General features: G+C 45.2%; 1 protein-coding gene across 1 annotated transcript in view; it reads left to right on the top strand.

The window, feature by feature from the left end:
* Positions 1-20,932, top strand: part of MYO3B (myosin IIIB) — a 342,729-nt gene that overhangs the window by 221,424 nt on the left and 100,373 nt on the right. The window contains exons 14-17 of the mRNA XM_044304441.1: positions 5,531-5,733; positions 14,766-14,864; positions 14,970-15,084; positions 19,497-19,623. Of these exons, the coding sequence (XP_044160376.1) occupies positions 5,531-5,733; positions 14,766-14,864; positions 14,970-15,084; positions 19,497-19,623 (544 nt within the window). The remainder of the gene's footprint in view (positions 1-5,530; positions 5,734-14,765; positions 14,865-14,969; positions 15,085-19,496; positions 19,624-20,932) is intronic.

Genomic DNA, 20,932 nt, shown 5'->3' with positions numbered 1-20,932 from the left:
CCCCCTCCAGGAACGTGGTGAGGAAGGGGCCCCTTGGCGTGACCAAAATGATGGAGGGAACTGGGCTGCTGCAGGCCATGCGGCAGGAGGCCCTCAGCGTCTTTACAGCAGGAGAGGGCAGGCTCCGCCTCCTCTGAGGCTGTGAGTGAAGACCTGGGTTTCCACGTCCCTGGTTTCATCCCAGCAAGGGGACATCCATTTGATCGGCGAAGAGGACCGGACATCAGGAGACAGTATCTACGTCTGATGGGGTCACAGCACCCAGGCAGCCAGGTGAGATGCTATGGGGACCTTTAGTTCAGTTGGTGGCTAGTTTGACTAGTGGAAGGCCCCAGACGGATGTGAGTAGGGGACTGGGGCAGTTGTTGGGGGGTTTAGCTGGATTGTTGGCGAATTGGAGAATAGTGGGGGCGACCCCGTCACCAGCGTGGGGAGTAGGGGGAAGCCCTTGTGGGTCCGGGGGTTCAGGGTCAGCCCTTTTAGGTTTGTTCCCGAGGCTCGTGACTGTTTGTTCAGATATCATTCCGAGGAAGGTGTGGAGGGGTGCGCGTTCAGTAGAGTGTTAACAAGGCTCGGGTTAAGGTTAATCGCGCAATTGGGCATTTTATGGCTAGGAATGGGGCAGTAGCAGTGAGGCATGTGGAACTTGAGAAAGGTGTTAGTGGTTTTTGGCGTGGTGATGGTGCTCACCTGAACGTGGTGGGGTTGGATATGTGGTGTCTGGCCTTACAGGAGGGCATTGAGACTGCTTTACGGGTATGGAGGGATGCGCAGGCTTAACAGGTTAAGTCTGTGCGTTGGTGGCAGTAGGAGGTCCTTGAAGTTGGAGAGATTCAGGTTGGGTCATGGGAGGGCTCCAGGGTTCGGGCTGGACTCCCATGGTTGGCAGTCGGTTGTTACTGATATTTGGGGGGCCCTCAGTGATGCATCTGAGCTCGCGCTCAACGGCTTGAGGCGAGACGGCGGGGGAACTTATTTCGTTTGGGGCTTCAAGGACCACCCCCTTTTTGGATTGATGAGTATATGTTATACATATGTTATGGTTATGGTATTCAAAGGGTTATTAAGTGTTCTTGCATGGCAAGACCACTTACTGTTATCTTACATACTGTATATATTCTTCTTATTATAGCCAAATTTACCACCCTAACTCCTCCCAAAGTTTTAACACTACATAGACAGTAATATACCGAAACGTGCGGATTGTTCCCGATAAGTGTCCTATTACTTTGTGGAACGTTTCGCTGAATGGTTCACAAAATATTGGCGTTTTTGTGGCGAAATTGGCCCCATAGGCATGAATGGCGTAATGTTCAAAACTAGATTGGGAGCTGACAAAAGCTGGAGTGTGAGCTGAAAAATCAGGACATGATTTCTAAACTGCCACCACTCCCTCATTTTCAAGCTCACCTACACAAATCTTATATCAAAACGTTCAGCTATCCCTGATGCCACTATAAAGGTCCACGGCTAAGCCATAGTCCTGATAGTTTTCACAATATGACCATTTACAGGGAGTGCAGAATTATTAGGCAAGTTGTATTTTTGAGGATTAATTTTATTATTGAACAACAACCATGTTCTCAATGAACCCAAAAAACTCATTAATATCAAAGCTGAATATTTTTGGAAGTAGTTTTTAGTTTGTTTTTAGTTTTAGCTATTTTAGGGGGATATCTGTGTGTGCAGGTGACTATTACTGTACATAATTATTAGGCAACTTAACAAAAAACAAATATATACCCATTTCAATTTTTTTTTTTTACCAGTGAAACCAATATAACATCTCAACATTCACAAATATACATTTCTGACATTCAAAAACAAAACAAAAACAAATCAGTGACCAATATAGCCACCTTTCTTTGCAAGGACACTCAAAAGCCTGCCATCCATGGATTCTGTCAGTGTTTTGATCTGTTCACCATCAACATTGCGTGCAGCAGCAACCACAGCCTCCCAGACACTGTTCAGAGAGGTGTACTGTTTTCCCTCCTTGTAAATCTCACATTTGATGATGGACCACAGGTTCTCAATGGGGTTCAGATCAGGTGAACAAGGAGGCCATGTCATTAGATTTTCTTCTTTTATACCCTTTCTTGCCAGCCACGTTGTGGAGTACTTGGACGCGTGTGATGGAGCATTGTCCTGCATGAAAATCATGTTTTTCTTACCTTGCAGACTTCTTCCTGTACCACTGCTTGAAGAAGGTGTCTTCCAGAAACTGGCAGTAGGACTGGGAGTTGAGCTTGACTCCATCCTCAACCCAAAAAGGCCCCACAAGCTCATCTTTGATAATACCAGCCCAAACCAGTACTCCACCTCCACCTTACTGGCGTCTGAGTCGGACTGGAGCTCTCTGCCCTTTACCAATCCAGCCACGGGCCCATCCATCTGGCCCATCAAGACTCACTCTCATTTCATCAGTCCATAAAACCTTAGAAAAATCAGTCTTGAGATATTTCTTGGCCCAGTCTTGACGTTTCAGCTTGTGTGTCTTGTTCAGTGGTGGTCGTCTTTCAGCCTTTCTTACCTTGGCCATGTCTCTGAGTATTGCACACCTTGTGCTTTTGGGCACTCCAGTGATGTTGCAGCTCTGAAATATGGCCAAACTGGTGGCAAGTGGCATCTTGGCAGCTGCACGCTTGACTTTTCTCAGTTCATGGGCAGTTATTTTGCGCCTTGGTTTTTCCACACGCTTCTTGCGACCCTGTTGACTATTTTGAATGAAACGCTTGATTGTTCGATGATCGCGCTTCAGAAGCTTTGCAATTTTAAGTGTGCTGCATCCCTCTGCAAGATATCTCACTATTTTTGACTTTTCTGAGCCTGTCAAGTCCTTCTTTTGACCCATTTTGCCAAAGGAAAGGAAGTTGCCTAATAATTATGCACACCTGATATAGGGTGTTGATGTCATTAGACCACACCCCTTCTCATTACAGAGATGCACATCACCTAATATGCTTAATTGGTAGTAGGCTTTCGAGCCTATACAGCTTGGAGTAAGACAACATGCATAAAGAGGATGATGTGGTCAAAATACTCATTTGCCTAATAATTCTGCACGTAGTGTAGTTGCAACTCACACCGCCTATTGATATTCATTGAAACTCCACTCTAGCCACCTCAAATTTGAAAGGCAATTTCTAAACTGCGACTGTGCCTTCATTTTTTATATTTCAGAGACATACTATGCATGTAGGTCTGGGACTTGTGATTCTCACAATATAAAGCTCTTCGCTGTAGGATTTATAATTTTTAAACTACAACCGTTTGAAGATGGCAACCGCCCGTGAAGTGAGCAAGTTGGAGCAGTTTGTTTTTAACCGCTCTTCTCTGCCCTTGCTGTAGAGTGAGTTGCCATAGGAACCCAGGTGTGTGAGCAGCCAGCAGAGTGACAAAAGCTGGAGTGTGAGCTGAAAAATCAGGACATGATTTCTAAACTGCCACCACTCCCTCATTTTCAAGCCCACCTACACAAATTGGCTGCTAATGTTTTTATACATGTATGTTTTAATGTAACTGTGAAGCACTTTGGGCAACAACATTGCAATAAAATGTGCTATATACAGTAAATACTGGTAGATAAAAGTTGAAATGCATTTCTCACTCTATCAAGCTTGCCATGTGCACTTTTTAAATTTGATCAATCAATTGGTTTGTGTAATGTTTACTATTTTTACTCACTCCAAACACTCCACACAGTTACTCTGCCCACTCCATAAAGTTACTCTGCCAGTCCAACCTTTATACAGTTACTCCAGCCACTCCAACCACACAACAGTTACTCAAGCAACTCCACCCAGTTACTCCGCCCACTCCTCCAGTTGTAGACTACTGGTGGAGGCAAGAACACTTAACACAATTTCCCCAGAAATTTTAGCTTTTCTAGTTTATATGTATGTTATGTTAATAAAAACAGCTACTGTGGCCGATTTAATCTAATATTGTGTCTGTGTCTTATTGGGTTAGTTAAGTCCGGGTGGGGCTTGGGGGGAGGCATGGGCCAGTTAAGAAGTTGAAGGGGTCAAGCGGAAAATAACCAATACCTTCGTAATGGTTATGGCTGGACTGGGGGGCGGTAGCCTTTAGGGGAGGCTATCATGACAGGGGGTTGGTTTAAGGGAGACCCCAGGGGTGGTTATTGGGTAATTCAATTTAGGGACGGGAATTATGGGGTTAAATAGCTGTAGTTGGAGCAGAAAGGGGCCATTTTGCTTAAAAAACGTGAGCTCCCACCCACCCACCCTGGTTTAGGAAGGCTTCTTGCTAACTGTTGGAGGCAAGGAGGGGTCTCGGTTAAGAAATAGTAGTGGGTTTGCGGGGCAGGGTGGCAGTAGGTAGGCAATTTGTCACGGCAGCTGGGGAGGTAGGAGGGCCTTGAAGTTGAAGATATACTCAGGTGGGGAGAATGGGAGGGCTCCACGGTTGGGGCTGGACTCCCATGGTTGGCGGTTGGTTGTGACTGAATTTTGGGGGGCCGTCAGTGGTGCCTCCGAGCTGGCGCTCAACGGCTGGAGGCGAGACGGCTCAACACGGCGGGGTAACTCATTTTGTTTGGGGCTTCAAGGACCTTCCTTTTTTTGGATTGATGAGTAAATGTTATACATATGTTATGGTTATGGTATTCAAAGGGTTATTTATATGTATGTTGTGTTAATAAAAACGGCTGCTGTGGCCGATTTAATCCAATACGGTGTCTGTGTCTTATCGGGTTAGTTAAGTCCGGGTGGTTGGGCTTGGGGGGAGGCATGGGCCAGTTAAGAAGTTGAAGTGGTCGAGCGGAAAATAACCAATACCTCCATCAAGCCGTTAGAAATCGAGTCAGGAGTGAAAGCTCTTGGGAGCTGTTTTTCAGCAGAATAAAAGTGCTTTTCCTGGACATGGAATACAGACAGAGTGCACACAGGTATGTCTGGAATGTGTCTGCAATCTTCTGTGGGGCAGTGCTCTTAGTTATATTGGTGAAAATTAGGTGACAGACTCCCTTTAAAGACCTTGAATGTGGTAGAAAAATATTTCAAGTGATAGAAAACCAATATAGAAGTGATAAAAAAAATGTAAGTATATTATCTGGGCATTGTTAGGAGCCGGAATAGGGGGGTGTCTATGTAACTAGCTAGGTGGGAGAAGCTATAAACCAGCAGGGTGTTGTTAGGGGCGGTGCTGGAGGCGTGGCAAAGAAAGGAGAAGTGCATCATGGGTTTGGTTGGTTCAAGCAACAGGAAGTGCTACATACAGGATGTAACCAGAGTGATTGGTTTGTATGGTGAAAATGGGTCAGGAGAGTCCAAAGTGGGGGAAAAAATGGAGAATATGAACATAAGGGAAGCAATAACATGAGCATATCTGTTAGAAAATCACAGTGATCCCAAATAACCCCTTAAAGCCTCCAGTGGGGGTACAAATCTAAACCTCTGTGCCATGTAATTTGAGATTTAGCTACTCTTACTCAGTTTCCCTTGTCAGTCTTTATTGTCACATGTGGGATTCTTGCAAAGTCAGACTATTGCCATCCCATTTTTTTCAGGCTAATAATAGGGCACTGCGAGAAAAGATCCTACAAGTTAACCCTTTGGTTGAAGCCTTTGGAAACGCCTGCACTGTGATCAATGACAACTCCAGTCGGTTTGGAAAATATCTAGAAATGATGTTCACACCCACGGGGGCCGTCATGGGTGCAAAGATCTCGGAATACCTGTTGGAAAAATCCCGGGTCATTAAACAGTCTATGTAAGTAAAGTATCATAAAACATGGTTGTGTCTCTTCCTATTTTCCTGTGGTCATTGCTTAAATGTGTGTTAAAATAGTATAGTAAAATCTGGTGTTGATGGGCATATAAAACAAACTTATATGATATGCGAGTATAGAAGCGCTCTAGATTCTTCTGTTTCAGCCCATACTTCCCTATTATAATAGACTAGCACAGCGCCTGCACCTTTAAGGCTACTTTCACACTCGCGTTTGGTGCGGATCAGGGGCATTGCTAGGGCCTGAAAACATCCGGGGCACAATCCCGCTGTATCACGCCCCCGTGAAGCCATGCCCCCACCCCAAGAAGCCATGCCCCCATCACCGGAATGGGGGGAGGCCCTTCACAGTAGTTATTAACCCTTTTCAGCAGTCCCCCCTTCACAGTAGTTATTAACCCCTTTCAGCAGTCCCCCCTTCAGTGAATGGGGGACTGCTGAAAGGGGTTAATAACTACTGTAAAGGGCCTAGCCGTCTGGGCAACCCCACAGATCATCCCCTCATCCCCCTTGTACTTGTTCCGCTGGCTGCATGGGCATGAGTTTAACTTCGGTGCTCAATCCCATCCTGCGGCGCGTGATCCCACGAGACCCGTGACCTACAGCGGCGGGTCTCGCGGGAGCATGTGCTGCAGGACAGGATTGCCACCGTGACTGAACTAATGCCAGCGCAGAACGCAAGTAGCGGAACAAGTACAAGGGGGGTGGGGCAAGCATAACATTCGGGGCACTGGACAAAACATCCGGGGCTCAAGCCCCGAATGTTTTGACCTAACGACGCCCCTGGTGCGGATCCGTCACGGATCTGCACAAACGCATCTGTTCAGATAATACAACCGCATCCGTTGTATTATCGGATCAGAACGGATCCGTTTGTATTATCTTTAACATAGCCAAAACGGATCCGTTCTGGCACACAATGTAAGTCAATGGGGACGGATCCGTTTTCACTGACACAATCTGGCACAATATAAAACGGATCCGTTCCCTTATTGACTGTCAATGGTGTTCAAGACGGATCCTTATTGGCTATGTTAAAGATAATACAAAGGGATCCGTTCTGAACGGATGCATGCGGTTGTATTATCTGAACAGATGCGTTTGTGCAGATCCATGACGGATCCTAATTCATTCAGAATGCATTAAGGGCAAAACTGATCCGTTTTGGACCGCTTGTGAGAGCCCTGAACGGATCTCACGACAGTATTTTTTCACGGTCCGCAAAAACGGGGTCCGTAGGTCCGTGATCCGTGACCGTTTTTTCGTCCGTGGGTCTTCCTTGATTTCTGGAAGATCCACGGACATGAAAAAAAAGTCGTTTTGGTGTCCGCCTGGCCGTGCGGAGCCAAACGGATCCATCCTGAATTACAATGCTAGTCAATGGGGACGGATCCGTTTGACGTTGACACAATATGGTGCAATTGCAAACGGATCCGTTCCCTATTGACTTTTAATGTAAAGTCAGGAGTCCCTTTATACCATCAGATCGGAGTTTTTAACTTATTGGTGGCCAGTGCGGCCGCCCCCCCCCTCCCCCCCTGTAGTTAACTCATTGGTGGCCAGTGGCCCCTCCCCCTCCCTCCCCTGTAGTTAACTCGTTGGTGGCCAGTGGGCCCTCTCCCCTCCCTCCCCCTTCTTATTAAAATCTCCCCCCCTATCATTGGTGGCAGTGGAGAGTACCGATCGGAGTCCCAGTTTAATCGCTGGGGCTCCGATCGGTAACCATGGCAACCAGGACGCTACTGCAGTCCCGGTTGCCATGGTTACTTAGCAATTTGTAGAAGCATCATATTTACCTGCGAGCTGCGATGTCTGTGTCCGGCCGGGAGCTCCTCCTACTGGTAAGTGACAGATCATTAGGCAATGCGCCGCACAGACCTGTCACTTACCAGTAGGAGGAGCTCCCGGCCGGACACAGACATCGCAGCTCGCAGGTAAGTATGATGCTTCTACAAATTGCTAAGTAACCACGGCAACCGGGACTGCGGTAGCGTCCCGGTTGCCATGGTTACCGATCGGAGCCCCAGCGATTAAACTGGGACTCCGATCGGTACTCTCCACTGCCACCAATGATAGGGGGGGAGATTTTAATTAGGAGCGGGAGGGAGAGGGCCCACTGGCCACCAACGAGTTAACTACAGGGGAGGGAGGGGGGGCCCACTGGCTACAAATGAGTTAACTACAGCGGAGGGAGGGGGGGGGGGTCTGCCCCCTGCTGCCTGGCAGCACCTGCCAGGCAGCAAGGGGCAGTCATGTACAAAGTTCTTTTAGTATATTCTAACTATAAGCGTCCCCATCACCATGGGAACGCCTCTGTGTTAGAATATACTGTCGGATCCGAATTTTTTTTTTGCAGACGGATCTTCGGATCCGTCTGTATGAAAGTGACCTACGGCCACGGATCACGGACACGGATGCCAATCTTGTGTGCATCCGTGTTCTTTCACGGACCCATTGACTTGAATAGGTCCGTGAACCGTTGTCCGTCAAAAAAATAGGACAGGTCGTATTTTTTTGACGGACAGGATTAACGGATCACGGTCTCGGCTGCAAAACGGTGCATTTTCCGATTTTTCCACGGACCCATTGAAAGTCAATGGGTCCGCGAAAAAAAACTGAAAACGGCACAACGGCCACGGATGCACACAACGGTCGTGTGCATGAGGCCTTAGCCTATCTATGCCAGGCATTAGGAGTGCTGTGCTGGTACAGGCCGGAGCAACGATGCTGCGGCCTGTACAGTGCTCAGTGTGGGCGCAGGGGAGTCTGTACTCCCATGCACAGTGTTTTGTGGATGTACGGTGTCTTTTTCCCTGGGAAAACATTTTAAAAAGTATATTAGAAAAATTTATTTTATGGCATTCACAATAAGCTTTAATAATTGGAAAGGTTTAGTTACACTTTAAGATAAAAAACGATCCAAAGATTTTTCCTTTTTGAAGGCAGATGCCTTGTTCTCTGTATTCTGACCTGTGAAATGGTGGCTGCCTTTTTGAGTAATTTGTACGAATATTTTGGAAGATTTGTAACAAAATTTGATTTGTGCCAAATTGATTTGCTCATCTCTTCTTACTGACGATATGTCCTGTGTGTACGAGAATGCAAGTAAATGAGGATGTATACATGTTCTGTATAACTGTAAGGCTACTTTCACATCTGCGCTTTTGCTGGCTCCGTCATGGATCAGCATAAACGCTACCGTCACGATAATACAACCGGCTGCATCAGTTATGAACGGATCCGGTTGTATTATCTCTAAAATAGCAATGACGGATCTGGCCCTAAAACCATTGTAAGTCAATGGGCGTCGGATCTGTTTTCGTTCATGTCTGAAAAAAGGCATCCGGCATCATTGATTTACAGGTACATTGTGTTTCATGCTAGATCCGACTCAAAAGCTCTGCTTGCAATGTTTTTCTGTCCGGCATGGGAACGCAACCAAACGGAACGGAATGCATTCTGGTGCACATTGCTCCGTTCAGTTCAGTTTTGTCCCCATTGACAATGAATGGGGACAAAACTGAAGCGTTTTCCACCGGTACTAAGATCCTATGACGGAACTCAATACCGGAAAATAAAATTTCCTATGGTGAGCCCAAAGAGCCCCAGTCTGACACTGGCAGAAGAGAGGGATCCTGGGCAGGACCCCCCTTCTATGGTATACGTGTACCATCAGAAAACGGCTTTTTAAATCATTTCTTTTCAGTCAAGCTTACAGTTTACAGGTCAGTGATCTCAAGAAAACCAGTCGGTGCTTATGTTCTGTGCTGTAACTAAATACAAAACCGCTATTTTTAGTTTTCTTCCGGCGTTATATGGAGTTATGTAAATGATATTTCTGGCAGCAGAATAATAATAATGTTGTTATAGAAAAGGTTAATGAACCACAACTAATGAAATAATGAGCCTGAAATAAAACAGTATCTGGGTTAATTTTGCATCATTTTAAAGTTTTACTGCAGCAACATAAAGTACAAGTTATTACACTGTTATAAATGCTAATAAAGTAGATTAGCGGAGCTCAGTAGGACGGGGTGATCATAAAACAATAATAATAATCTACATATACCGCAGACGGTGCATGTACAAAATCGGACATTACTTTAGTATCAAACTAATTAACAAATCCCAGCCCTGCCCACAAGAGCTTACATTCTACAAAATATTCAGTTAATGAAAATTAGAGATCTGATGTTTTAAAGGGATTGTCACACAAAATATATTTTACAGTTTCAAAACCAGCACCTGGATCTGAATACTTTTTTTTTTTTGCATATAATTAAAAATTTTGCATAGCCATTGAGTTATTCAATAAAATGTGTCTGTAGAGCGCCACCTGCTGTTTCCTCTTTTTCTAATTTCTCTGTCCAGCACACAGGACATGACCTCTTAAAAATGTACATGCCCCCGAGCTGCCAGTTGAAATAAATCTAGCAGATCAATGAATGGGGAGATCTCTGGATCCATGTGAAGTGCAGGGCTGGTTCTAGCTTTGTTAGAAATAGATTGTCTACATGTATATATGAGGTCTGGAGGCTGGATTCCTAGGACTCCTCAGGCAACAACGATGTGAATGGAGGAGGCTATGGCACTTGTGGGGCACTGTGGCTGTCACTTATGGCACAACTATGGATATGGTGGAAACTTATAGAGGGTCCGCAATTCCGATCCCGAAAAAAATAGAACATGTCCTATTCTTGTCCTATAGGCATTTTCTATTAAGTGGCGGTGATGTGTGGTCCGCAAAATGCGGAACGCACATTGCCGGTGTCCGTGTTTTGCAGATCCGCAAAACTCACACGGATGTGTGAATGGACCCTTATAGGACATTCATCTGTTATGGGGGAACTGTGACTGGCATATATAGGGAGAAGTGGCTGGCACTTGTGTAGGAACCAAGAAACTATGGCAAGCAGTTATGGAGGCAGTGGATGAAATGTTTTGGGGCAGTGATTGGCACTAATATGGCACTGTCTCTTATGGTAGCACTGGCTACTGTGTAAGATGGGCATTGTGGTTAGCACCTATGGAGGCACTGTGGATGGCATTTTTAGGGGCACCATGGTTGTCATCTTTGGCATCAGTGTGGATAGCTCCTATGTTACCAATATTTCTGGGAGTTGTAGTGACAGCGTGGATTTCACTTATGGAGACTCAGTGGCTGGCAGTTTGGGGGCACAGTGGTTTTCAGTTATGGGGGTACAGTGACTGGCCGTAGTGAGGGCACTGGGGCTATCACCCCTAGCATCACCGTGGATAACACCTATGGGGTCAAAATTGCTGGGATTTCTTGGGGAATTATGGCTGCCAGTTACGGAAACAGCAGATTAAACTTATGGGGGCATTAAGTGGTACTTATATGGCGCTGTCGCTCACCATCTCTTGTGGATAGCACAAGGGCCCCACAATGTTTGACAGTCATGAGCACAATCCCAGAAACTTGACTAAATGTATGAGGGCTCAGTCTGACATTTATGGTAAAGGGGCACAATAAGGGCACAGGGACTGCGACTTGTGGTGTTATTGCTGTACTGGGATGATACAGATATGTGAAAAATGTGTTCCAATGTACATCTTAGGACCCAATATCATAACCGTATATTTGTCTGCATCCATTCTGCATTATTAATTTCAATTAAAAAAGATGCGGACAGCAGTGATGGCCAGTTCGCCGTGTTCGTCCGCGAACACATGCAAGCTGCCATCTTAACTCATACTTACCTGTGCGCGAGCCGGTCTGAAATGAAATGCGGTGTACGGGAGCAGGAAGTTCCGAGAACAGCCGCTGGGGGCCTTCATCGGGCTGTTCTCAGAACTGCCTGCTCCCGTAGACTGCATTTCATTTTAGACCGGCTCGCGCACAGGTAAGGACTAACCTGTGCCTCGCCGGACTTGTGAGTTAGGATGGCAGCTCGCATGTGTTCGGCGAACTGGCCATCACTGGCGGACAGCACACCGTGTGCAGTCCACATCCATACTTCCATTCTGTGGATCCGCAAAAAAGATATAGCATGTTCTACTCTTGTCTGCAATTGCAGACAAGAATAGGCATTTCTATCATAGGACTGGCTGTGTGCTTTCTGCAAAATGCGGAACGCACGCGGCCAGTATCCGTGTTTTGTGGATCTGCAATCTGCTGAATGAGCCATTAGACCTCATTTGACAAGGACTGTCCTTGTTGCTCCTAGCATCCAATCAGAGCTCAGCTTTCATTTTGTTAGGCCTGGGCCTTCTTCCATACCACCCGCTATCTCACCTGTCATATCCCCAGCATCTCCTGCCTCGCTGCTATTTTGGGTCCAAAGTGATGAATGTAGATTAGGCCGCGCTTGTGCTGCTTGTTCTCCATTCTCTGCTATGAAACTTCAGAAAACAGCCGAGTGTACTCACTATTTTTGGAACTCCCATAATAATGAATGGAGAGGACGCGGCACATGCACAATGTGCTCCTGTTCTGGAGATATGAGCAGGTCTCAGAGGTGGGACTGGGACCCCCACCTATTGGACATTTATGGCACATCTTATCGATATACACTCACCTACAGAATTATTAGGAACACCTGTTCTATTTCTCATTAATGCGATTATCTAGTCAACCAATCACATGGCAGTTGCTTCAATGCATGTAGGGTTGTGGTCCTGGTCAAGACAATCTCCTGAACTCCAAACTGAATGTCAGAATGGGAAAGAAAGGTGATTTAAGCAATTTTGAGCGTGGCATGGTTGTTGGTGCCAGACGGGCCGGTCTGAGTATTTCACAATCTGCTGTTACTGGGATTGTCACACACAACCATTTCTAGGGTTTACAAAGAATGGTGTGAAAAGGGAAAAACATCCAGTATGCGGCAGTCCTGTGGGCGAAAATGCCTTGTTGATCCTAGAGGTCAGAGGAGAATGGGCCGACTGATTCAAGCTGATAGAAGAGCAACGTTGACTGACCCCACCGGGTACCACTCATCTCCACTACAAATAGGAAAAAGAGGCTACAATTTGCACGAGCTCACCAAAATTGGACTGTTGAAGACTGGAAAAATGTTGCCTGGTCTGATGAGTCTCGATTTCTGTTGAGACATTCAAATGGTAGAGTCCGAATTTGGCGTAAACAGAATGAGAACATGTATCCATCATGCCTTGTTACCACTGTGCAGGCTGGTGGTGGTGGTGTAATGGTGTGGGGGATGTTTTCTGGGCACACTTTAGGCCCCTTAGTGCCAATTGGCCATCGTTTAAATGCCACGGGCAACCTGAGCATTGTTTCTGACCATGTCCATCCCTTCATGACCACCATGTACCCATCCTCTGATGGCTACTTCCAGCAGGATAATGCACCATGTCACAAAGATCGAATCATTTCAAATTGGTTTCTTGAACATGACAATGAGTTCACTGTACTAAAATGGCCCCACAGTCACCAGATCTCAACCCAATAGAGCATCTTTGGGATGTGGTGGAACGGGAGCTTCGTGCCCTGGATGTGCATCCCTCAAATCTCCATCAACTGCAAGATGCTATCCTATCAATATGGGCCAACATTTCTAAAGAATGCTATCAGCACCTTGTTGAATCAATGCCACGTAGAATTAAGGCAGTTCTGAAGGCAAAAGGGGGTCCAATACTGTATTAGGCTACTTTCACACTAGCGTTCGATCGGATCCGATCATATTAATGCAGACGGTGGCTCCGTTCAGAACGGATCCGTCTGCATTATATTGGCAAAAAAAAGCTAAGTGTGAAATTACCCTGAGCGGATCCGTCCAGACTTTTACATTGAAAGTCAATGGGGGACGGATCCGTTTGAAGATTGAGCCATATTGTGGCATCTTCAAACGGATCCGTCCCCATTGACTTACATTGTAAGTCTGGACGGATCCGCACGCCTCCGCATGGCCAGGCGGACACCCGAACGCTGCAAGCAGCGTTCAGGTGTCCGCCTGCTGAGCGGAGCGGAGGCTGAACGCCGCCAGACTGATGCAGTCTGAGTGGATCCGCATCCATTCAGACTGCATCAGGGCTGGACGGAAGCGTTCGGGTCCGCTCGTGAGCCCCTTCAAACGGAGCTCACGAGCGGACAGCCGAACGCTAGTTTGAAACTAGCCTTAGTATGGTGTTCCTAATAATTCTTTAGGTGAGTGTATATTGTATATGTCCCAGATAGGCATACCGCTTTAACCTCCTCCCTGAGAAAATCATGCATACACCCCTGAAACCAAAGAACACAAATTAAAGAAACAGAATAAAGACACAGAACACGGTAATTGGGGGATAAATGGCCAAATTGTTTATTTAAAATATAAAAAATAGCAAACCCCCGACTCACGGAGAGTCACCCTCCAGCACTCAGGAGAGGAAAACCCCCTGTGGAGGAAACCTCTAGGGAACCATGGCTGGAGGGCTGCCCTTCCCTTGGGCTTAGAGGGTAATGCCACTATGTGGCTGCCACATAAATAGTAAGGGGGGTGCAGCAGCCGGGCTGATCTGGTTGGCTAGGCGGATGTCCCTTTTCTCCCATTGGGCGATGGTCTGCCTGCTAGAACCTCCAAATTTCGTCAAGGTGCGGTGGGCGGGGGTGGTCAAGCTCAAGGTCCTCAGGCCATCAAGTACGGCACAAAATATGGCCGCTCACCCGCTTTTTACAAGGGTTCTTCCCTTATGACACACGTGCTTGTGATGTCACAGGTGTCTTTAACTAATGTTGGTGGCAGTGTTCTGAAGGGTTAACCCTTTAGTGACTGTCAATGTGCCTTACAACAGAGCAAATCTTGGGGCTCATAAAAGAAACTCAGACAAGATGTCTGCCCCAGCATAATGTAAAAAATATAAGAATAGGAAATACTATTTAAAAAAACCAAAATAGATTAGAAAAAAATATTCTTCTTTTAATTAGTAAAAAAAAATTAAATCAAATTTTTTTATATTTTTTGTATAAAATCCTTAATCTGCATAATTGCTACAGGCTTCTATGTTTGGTCCTTTAACTTGTTAATTTTCCATTTACAATTTATATTTTCCTTCAGGGGTGAGAAGAATTTTCATATATTTTATTACATATATGCTGGTCTCTATCACCATAAAAAGCTTTCAGAATACAGTCTCCCAGAGAAAAAGCCTCCAAGGTAAAAAAAAACTATTTGCTACGTATTCTGGTTTTGTTACAGTTAATTTCGGTTTATTTGCTATTTTTATTGCTAATCTTTTTATTTTCCTTTTATTCCTAATAGATACATTGACAATGAAACAGGTTCAGTCATGCAAGATATTACCTCCAAGGAATCGTACAGAAGACAATTTGCTGCAATTCAACATTGTTTTAGGATTATAGGATTTAGTAATGACGTGAGTAAAAATAAGGATTCAGGAGGACATTTTTACACCCATTTACGTTTTTCTTACTTTGAATTACATAAAAGATGTTCCGATCGATTTTATTTTATTTTTTTTCATTTTTGTTTTTGGATATACTCTGTAAATATAGGAAGATACTGTAGTAATATGATGCTGCTAAGAATACGAAAGCTACAGTAATTATCGTACACAAGTGACCACCCAGTAACTCAGAGGGGTTATCCAATATTACAAAAAGCATCCAAAATTACAAATCACCTGTTCGCCACTCTTATCCATGGCCTCTGTCTGGTATAACAGCTCATCTGGTACCATGGTTAGAAAAGCAATGCTATACGCTTTTCGCAATCCTAGAGAACCCCATTAACTAGAAAATTATCAACAGGCCTTCCAAGTTTAGTAGAATGCCATGATAATCTAATGTCCTTAGGACAAGGTCTACTGTTCAGTGAAACATGGAGGAATATTTTTAAATATCTGAAGTTGGCTTATAATCATTTTTAGGGGAGGGGTTGCACTATTCTCTCCCCCCTCTCCTCCCCATTTGGGTAGGATATTTGCAGAGAGTAGTTTTGCCAGTATTAGGCCCCTTTCACACGGGCGAGTATTCAGCGCGGGAGCGATGCGTGAGTTGAACGCATTGCATCCGCACTGAATCCTGACCCATTCATTTCTATGGGGCTGTGCACATGAGCGGTGATTTTCACGCATCACTTGTGCGTTGAGTGAAAATCGCAGCATGCTCTATATTGTGCGATTTTCACGCGACGCAGGCCCCATGGGGTGCGTTAAAATCGCATAGCATCCGCAAGCAAGTGCGGATGCGGTGCGATTTTCACGCACGGTTGCTAGGAAACGATGGGGATGGAGACCCGATCATTATTATTTTCCCTTATAACATGGTTATAAGGGAAAATAATAGCATTCTGAATACAGAATGCATAGTAAAACAGCGCTGGAGGGGTTAAAAAAATAATTTAACTCACCTTAGTCCACTTGATCGCGAAGCCCGGCTTCTCCTTCTGTATCCTTTGTTGAGCAGGACCTGTGGTGAGCATCAAATACAGGTAAAGGACCTTTGATGACGTCAGATCACATGCTCCATCACCACGATGGAGGACCATGTGATTGGAGCATGTGATCTGACATCACCACAGGTCATTTAGCCCACAGCTAGTAAAGAAGAGACTGGGAACTACGCGATCAAGAGGATAAGGTGAGTTAACTTTTTTATTTTTTTTTAACCCCTCCAGCACGATTATACTATGCATTCTGTATTCAGAATGCTATTATTTTCCCTTATAACCATGTTATAAGGGAAAATAATACAATCTTCAGAACATCAATCCCAAGCCCGAACTTCTGTGAAGAAGTTCGGGTTTGGGTACCAAACATGCGCGATTTTTCTCACGCGAGTGCAAAACGCATTACAATGTTTTGCACTCGTGCGGAAAAATCGCGCATTTTCCCGCAACGCACCCGCCTCTTATCCGGGCAAAAAAACTGACGCCCGTGTGAAAGAGGCCTTAGAGTGGATACCATCGTTATAATTTTTCTAAAAGCCGCCTCCTCCAAGAAAAATATTCTACCGTTTTCAAACCAGCACCTGGGTCTGAATACTTTTGTAATTGCATGTAATAAAAAATTTACTATAGCCAGTGAGTGCATGTGCACGTACTAAAAATAGGAAAAATGCCCCTGTTCAGGAAGGGGGTAAATAGCCCGGTCTTGAACTTGTTAAAAAACCCAAAAACCAGTAAATAGATGACCGGGAGGAGTGGAAGGAGAGAGATGCAAGTGTGCAACCCTGTGTTTTAGGTAAAGCACATGAGAAGAAGAGGGGAAGAGAACAGTGTAGGGATCTGACCCTCCGTGAGTCTTCTGTATTCCACGTGTTAGGCTGCAAATTTATTTCCAGAGCATCTCCTACCAATGGTCCTTGAGAATCACTGGCAGAACATGGATGCCATTTGTGTTGGGTCAGTGGTTTTCACAGACTCTGAAGACTTCAATGGTTCGCATGTCTCCATGGTTTTCTCTTGATGTGTGAATAAACACTTTGAAATGTATAGGTATGAGTACTGTCTGTGAAGAATATGGACAGCACACGTCTGTGATTCACTGAAGTGTGAAAGAAGCCTTAGGGCTCATGCACACAAACGTTTTCTTTAGTTCAGTATGCATTACTTATACTCAACCATTCATTTCAATGGGTCAGCAAAAAAAAACTGGTGTCTCCGTGTGCATTCCGTTTCTGTATTTCCGTTTTTCCGTTCCGTTCAAAGATAGAATATGTCCTATTATTGCCCGCAAATCACATTCCGTGGCTCCATTCAAGTCAATGGGTTCGCAAAAAAAGGAACACATATGGAATGTACTCCATATGTCTTCCGCATCCGTTCCGTTTTTGAGGAACCATCTATTGGAAATGTTATGCCCAGCCCAATTTTTTCTATGTAATTACTGTATACTGTATATGCCATACGGAAAAACGGAATGGAACCAGATACACTACTGAAACTAAAAACGGAAAAACGGCCCGCAAAACACTGAAAAGGCCATATGGTCGTGTGCATGAGCCCTTACAGTGATATAAATCTCACCTTTTGTAATGCCCCAGATAGATCATCAGTATCTGATCATTTGGGGTCTGACACCCTGGACCCCTGCCAATCAGCTGTTTGAGAAGGTACTGGCGCTCCCAGCAGAGCCACGGCCTTATTGCTGCTTTCCCTAGGCCAGTGATGTCATGTTCCTCTGTAACATGGCCTAGGGGCAGCTCTGCTCCATTGAAGTAAATAGGGCTGAGCTGCAATACCAAGCACAGCCGCAATACAATGTACGGAGCTGTGCTTGGTGAGCTGAGAGAGGACTCAGAGATCTGGTACCTTCTGAAGCAGATGATCGGTAGAGGTCTTGAGTGTTCGACCCTCACTGATCAGACTTCAATGACTTATCTGGAGGATAGGTCATCAGTTACAAAATCCCAGATAACACCTTTAAGGCATTATGCACATGCACTGATCTAGAGGGAATCTGTCATGGTAATAGATTACTTTAAAAGGGGTATTCTGCTCTAATAGGGGATAACTATTAGATCAGTGGGGTTCCTACCACTGGGACCCCCCCATGATCACAAGAGAGGGGACCCTGTACCCCATGGTAGCCCCACAAAATGAAGGAGGTGGGCGGTCAGGCATGTGCGTGGCCACTCCATTAATTTCTATAGAAGTCCCAGAGGTAGTCAAGTATAGCTCTCGCCTATCTCTGGTACTCCCATAGAAGTGAATGCCCAACCGGCCACTCTGATCATTTCGGGGGGGCGTCCACTTGGGTATGGGACCCCGTTCTAGTGATCCAAGTGGTAGGACCCCCACCGATCTAATAGTTATCCCCTAACCTGCGAAATACCTCTTTGAAGAGTAACTAAACCTTTATAACAATTTTTAATATGATGTCCCTAATTAAACTATTTCTAATGTACTTTATTTTTACTTTTACTTCCCTAAAGCGCACCATTCACTGTGCGCTTAAAACGCAGTTCTCCGTGCACCGCTGACAGCTCAGCCGTGTACGGAGTGCGGAGTGAGAAATGTATGAATGGGCAGCAGCGCTGTGAGCAATATGCGCTCCTGCCTATGCCCCCGGAGGATTACTAACTCCTGGCATAGCAAATGGCTACCCTTTACCCATGTGCAATGCCAGGATTAGCTGAGCGGCTCCTGCTTCTGCCTGCTTCGCGAAGATAAAAGAACTGCATGTCATCTCTTACCTGAGCAGAGCAGGCTGAAGCAAGAGCCGCTCAGCTAATCCTAGCATAGCACATGGGTGCAGGGTACCCATGCGCTATGCCAGGAGTTAGTAATCCTCCGGGGGGCACGGGCAGGATCAGCAATAGGCGCTTCTACACGTACTCACAGCGGTGCTGCTGCCCATTCATAAACTTCTCACTCCGTACTCCGTACACCGCGAGCTGTCAGCGGTGCACGGAGAACTGAGTTTTAAGCACACAATGAATGGTGCGAATTAGGGAAGTAAAAGTATAAGAAAAATACAAAATTGATTAATAAAGTACATTGTAGTCTCTAAAGGTAATTTGGATACATCATGGACAGGCTTACAGCAAAAGATATTTTGTGTATTAAGTATATTTTTGGGTATGCATCCTCGGGAAAACATGTAACAATTTTTACTCTTTAGCTGAGAGCGTATTTGTGTTGAGAGCGTAATGAAAGTTATCTTAAGATTCCCATTAAGCATTCTCTGTATAGAGAAAACATATGTTTGCTTGACTCTGAGCGATTACCTTTGAGAGGCAGTTCATCAGGTGTACGATATTTGTCTTTTTGTTGTTCATTTGTAGAATTAATGTCTGCCGTGTTACCTTCACTTCTAATTAACAGGAAGTCCATTCGGTGTACAGAATTCTGGCCGGAATACTGAACACAGGGAACATTGAGTTTACTGCCATATCTTCAAAACACCAAACTGATAAGAGTGAAGTTCCTAATGGAGAAGCCTTAGAAAACGGTATAATAAAGCAGCTCATAGGACCTGCAAATGACAGATATGAAACTATTTCAACAAATTACTTTCATGACATGTACTGCATGACTGTATGAGTGTGCTGTCAGTAAACCTGAAGGCCATAGCAGGGCTTTTCCTCAAACCAGGGCAATTATTTAAGCTGTCTAGGCTTCTATCAAAATTCCATGGCCAAGGTAAAGTGACTTTGTGGCCTGCCCCCTGCTCAACACAGCACCCAAAACCCAACACCAAAGTGAGTGTGTTTTCTTTCCTACTTTTCTTGGTTGTGCAAACCCCACGGAGTGCCATAGCATTCTTCTAATTTTTACAAATGTCCTAAATATATGCAACATTTGTCCAAAACCAAACCAAAGAGAAAAAAAAATAGGTAAGAGTTATGTTCGATTATAGTAAATCAAAGTAATGTTTAGTCCTTTCACATCAACATTTTATAAGGGACCATCAAACCTTTCTTTTAATCAAGATATTCTTAATCTTGTTAATCAGTATGGTTTTGTAACTTCTCTCATCTGAGATGTGGATTCTCTAAGCCACAATTGGCTAGACTGGGGCGCAGACTCTAAAGGCGGGTTTAGACGGCCCCATGGAACGGCTGATTGTCAGGAAGAAAGCTCGCTCACTGAATTAGACCACTGCATGCACCAATCTCCTTCACAGTATGACCTATAGAGATCCCTCATCCCCATATAGAATCATTGTTTCTGTGCAGCAGATAGCTGTTTAGACAGCTTGATCTGCTGCCCAGAAACAATTATTGATGCTCCTAAACGAACAACAGGATGACCTGTTGAACAAGCGTTTTGCTCGTTCATCAGGTGATCAACGGCACATTTAGATGGCCAGATTATCGGGAATGAGCATTTGCAGGAACGGTCATTTCTGATAATCTGGACGATTATTGGTTCATCTAAATCCACCTTAAGGCATTTCTCTATTCTTCACCCTTAAACCCATCGAAAAGTTATGGGATTTCCCAGTCACTTTCTTAAGCCATGGTCTCTAGAATAGTTCCCGATTGGTGACAGTAGCACTGATGGAAAAGTAGAAGTAGTCAAGAACAGAGCCAAGAGTCGTCACCAGGAGGTGGGTGTCGCGGCGGGGAGTGGGGGAAACCCCTCACCATGCAGTGTCAAAGGGTAAAGGGGATCAGCCTGGCCAAAAAGGAGTAATAAGGGAGCAGGTCACCTCCTACAACATCACTAATCCTCTCCCTGACTCCTCACCATATGAGCGGACCCCGATGGTGGGACGGCTCATACCCTGGATACCTAATATCCTGAGTCACCCTGGA

Source organism: Bufo gargarizans, chromosome 8, assembly GCF_014858855.1.
Source record: "Bufo gargarizans isolate SCDJY-AF-19 chromosome 8, ASM1485885v1, whole genome shotgun sequence".
NCBI lineage: Eukaryota > Metazoa > Chordata > Amphibia > Anura > Bufonidae > Bufo > Bufo gargarizans.
The sequence above is the reverse complement of the archived record's forward strand: the minus strand, read 5'-3'. Positions and strand labels throughout refer to the sequence as shown.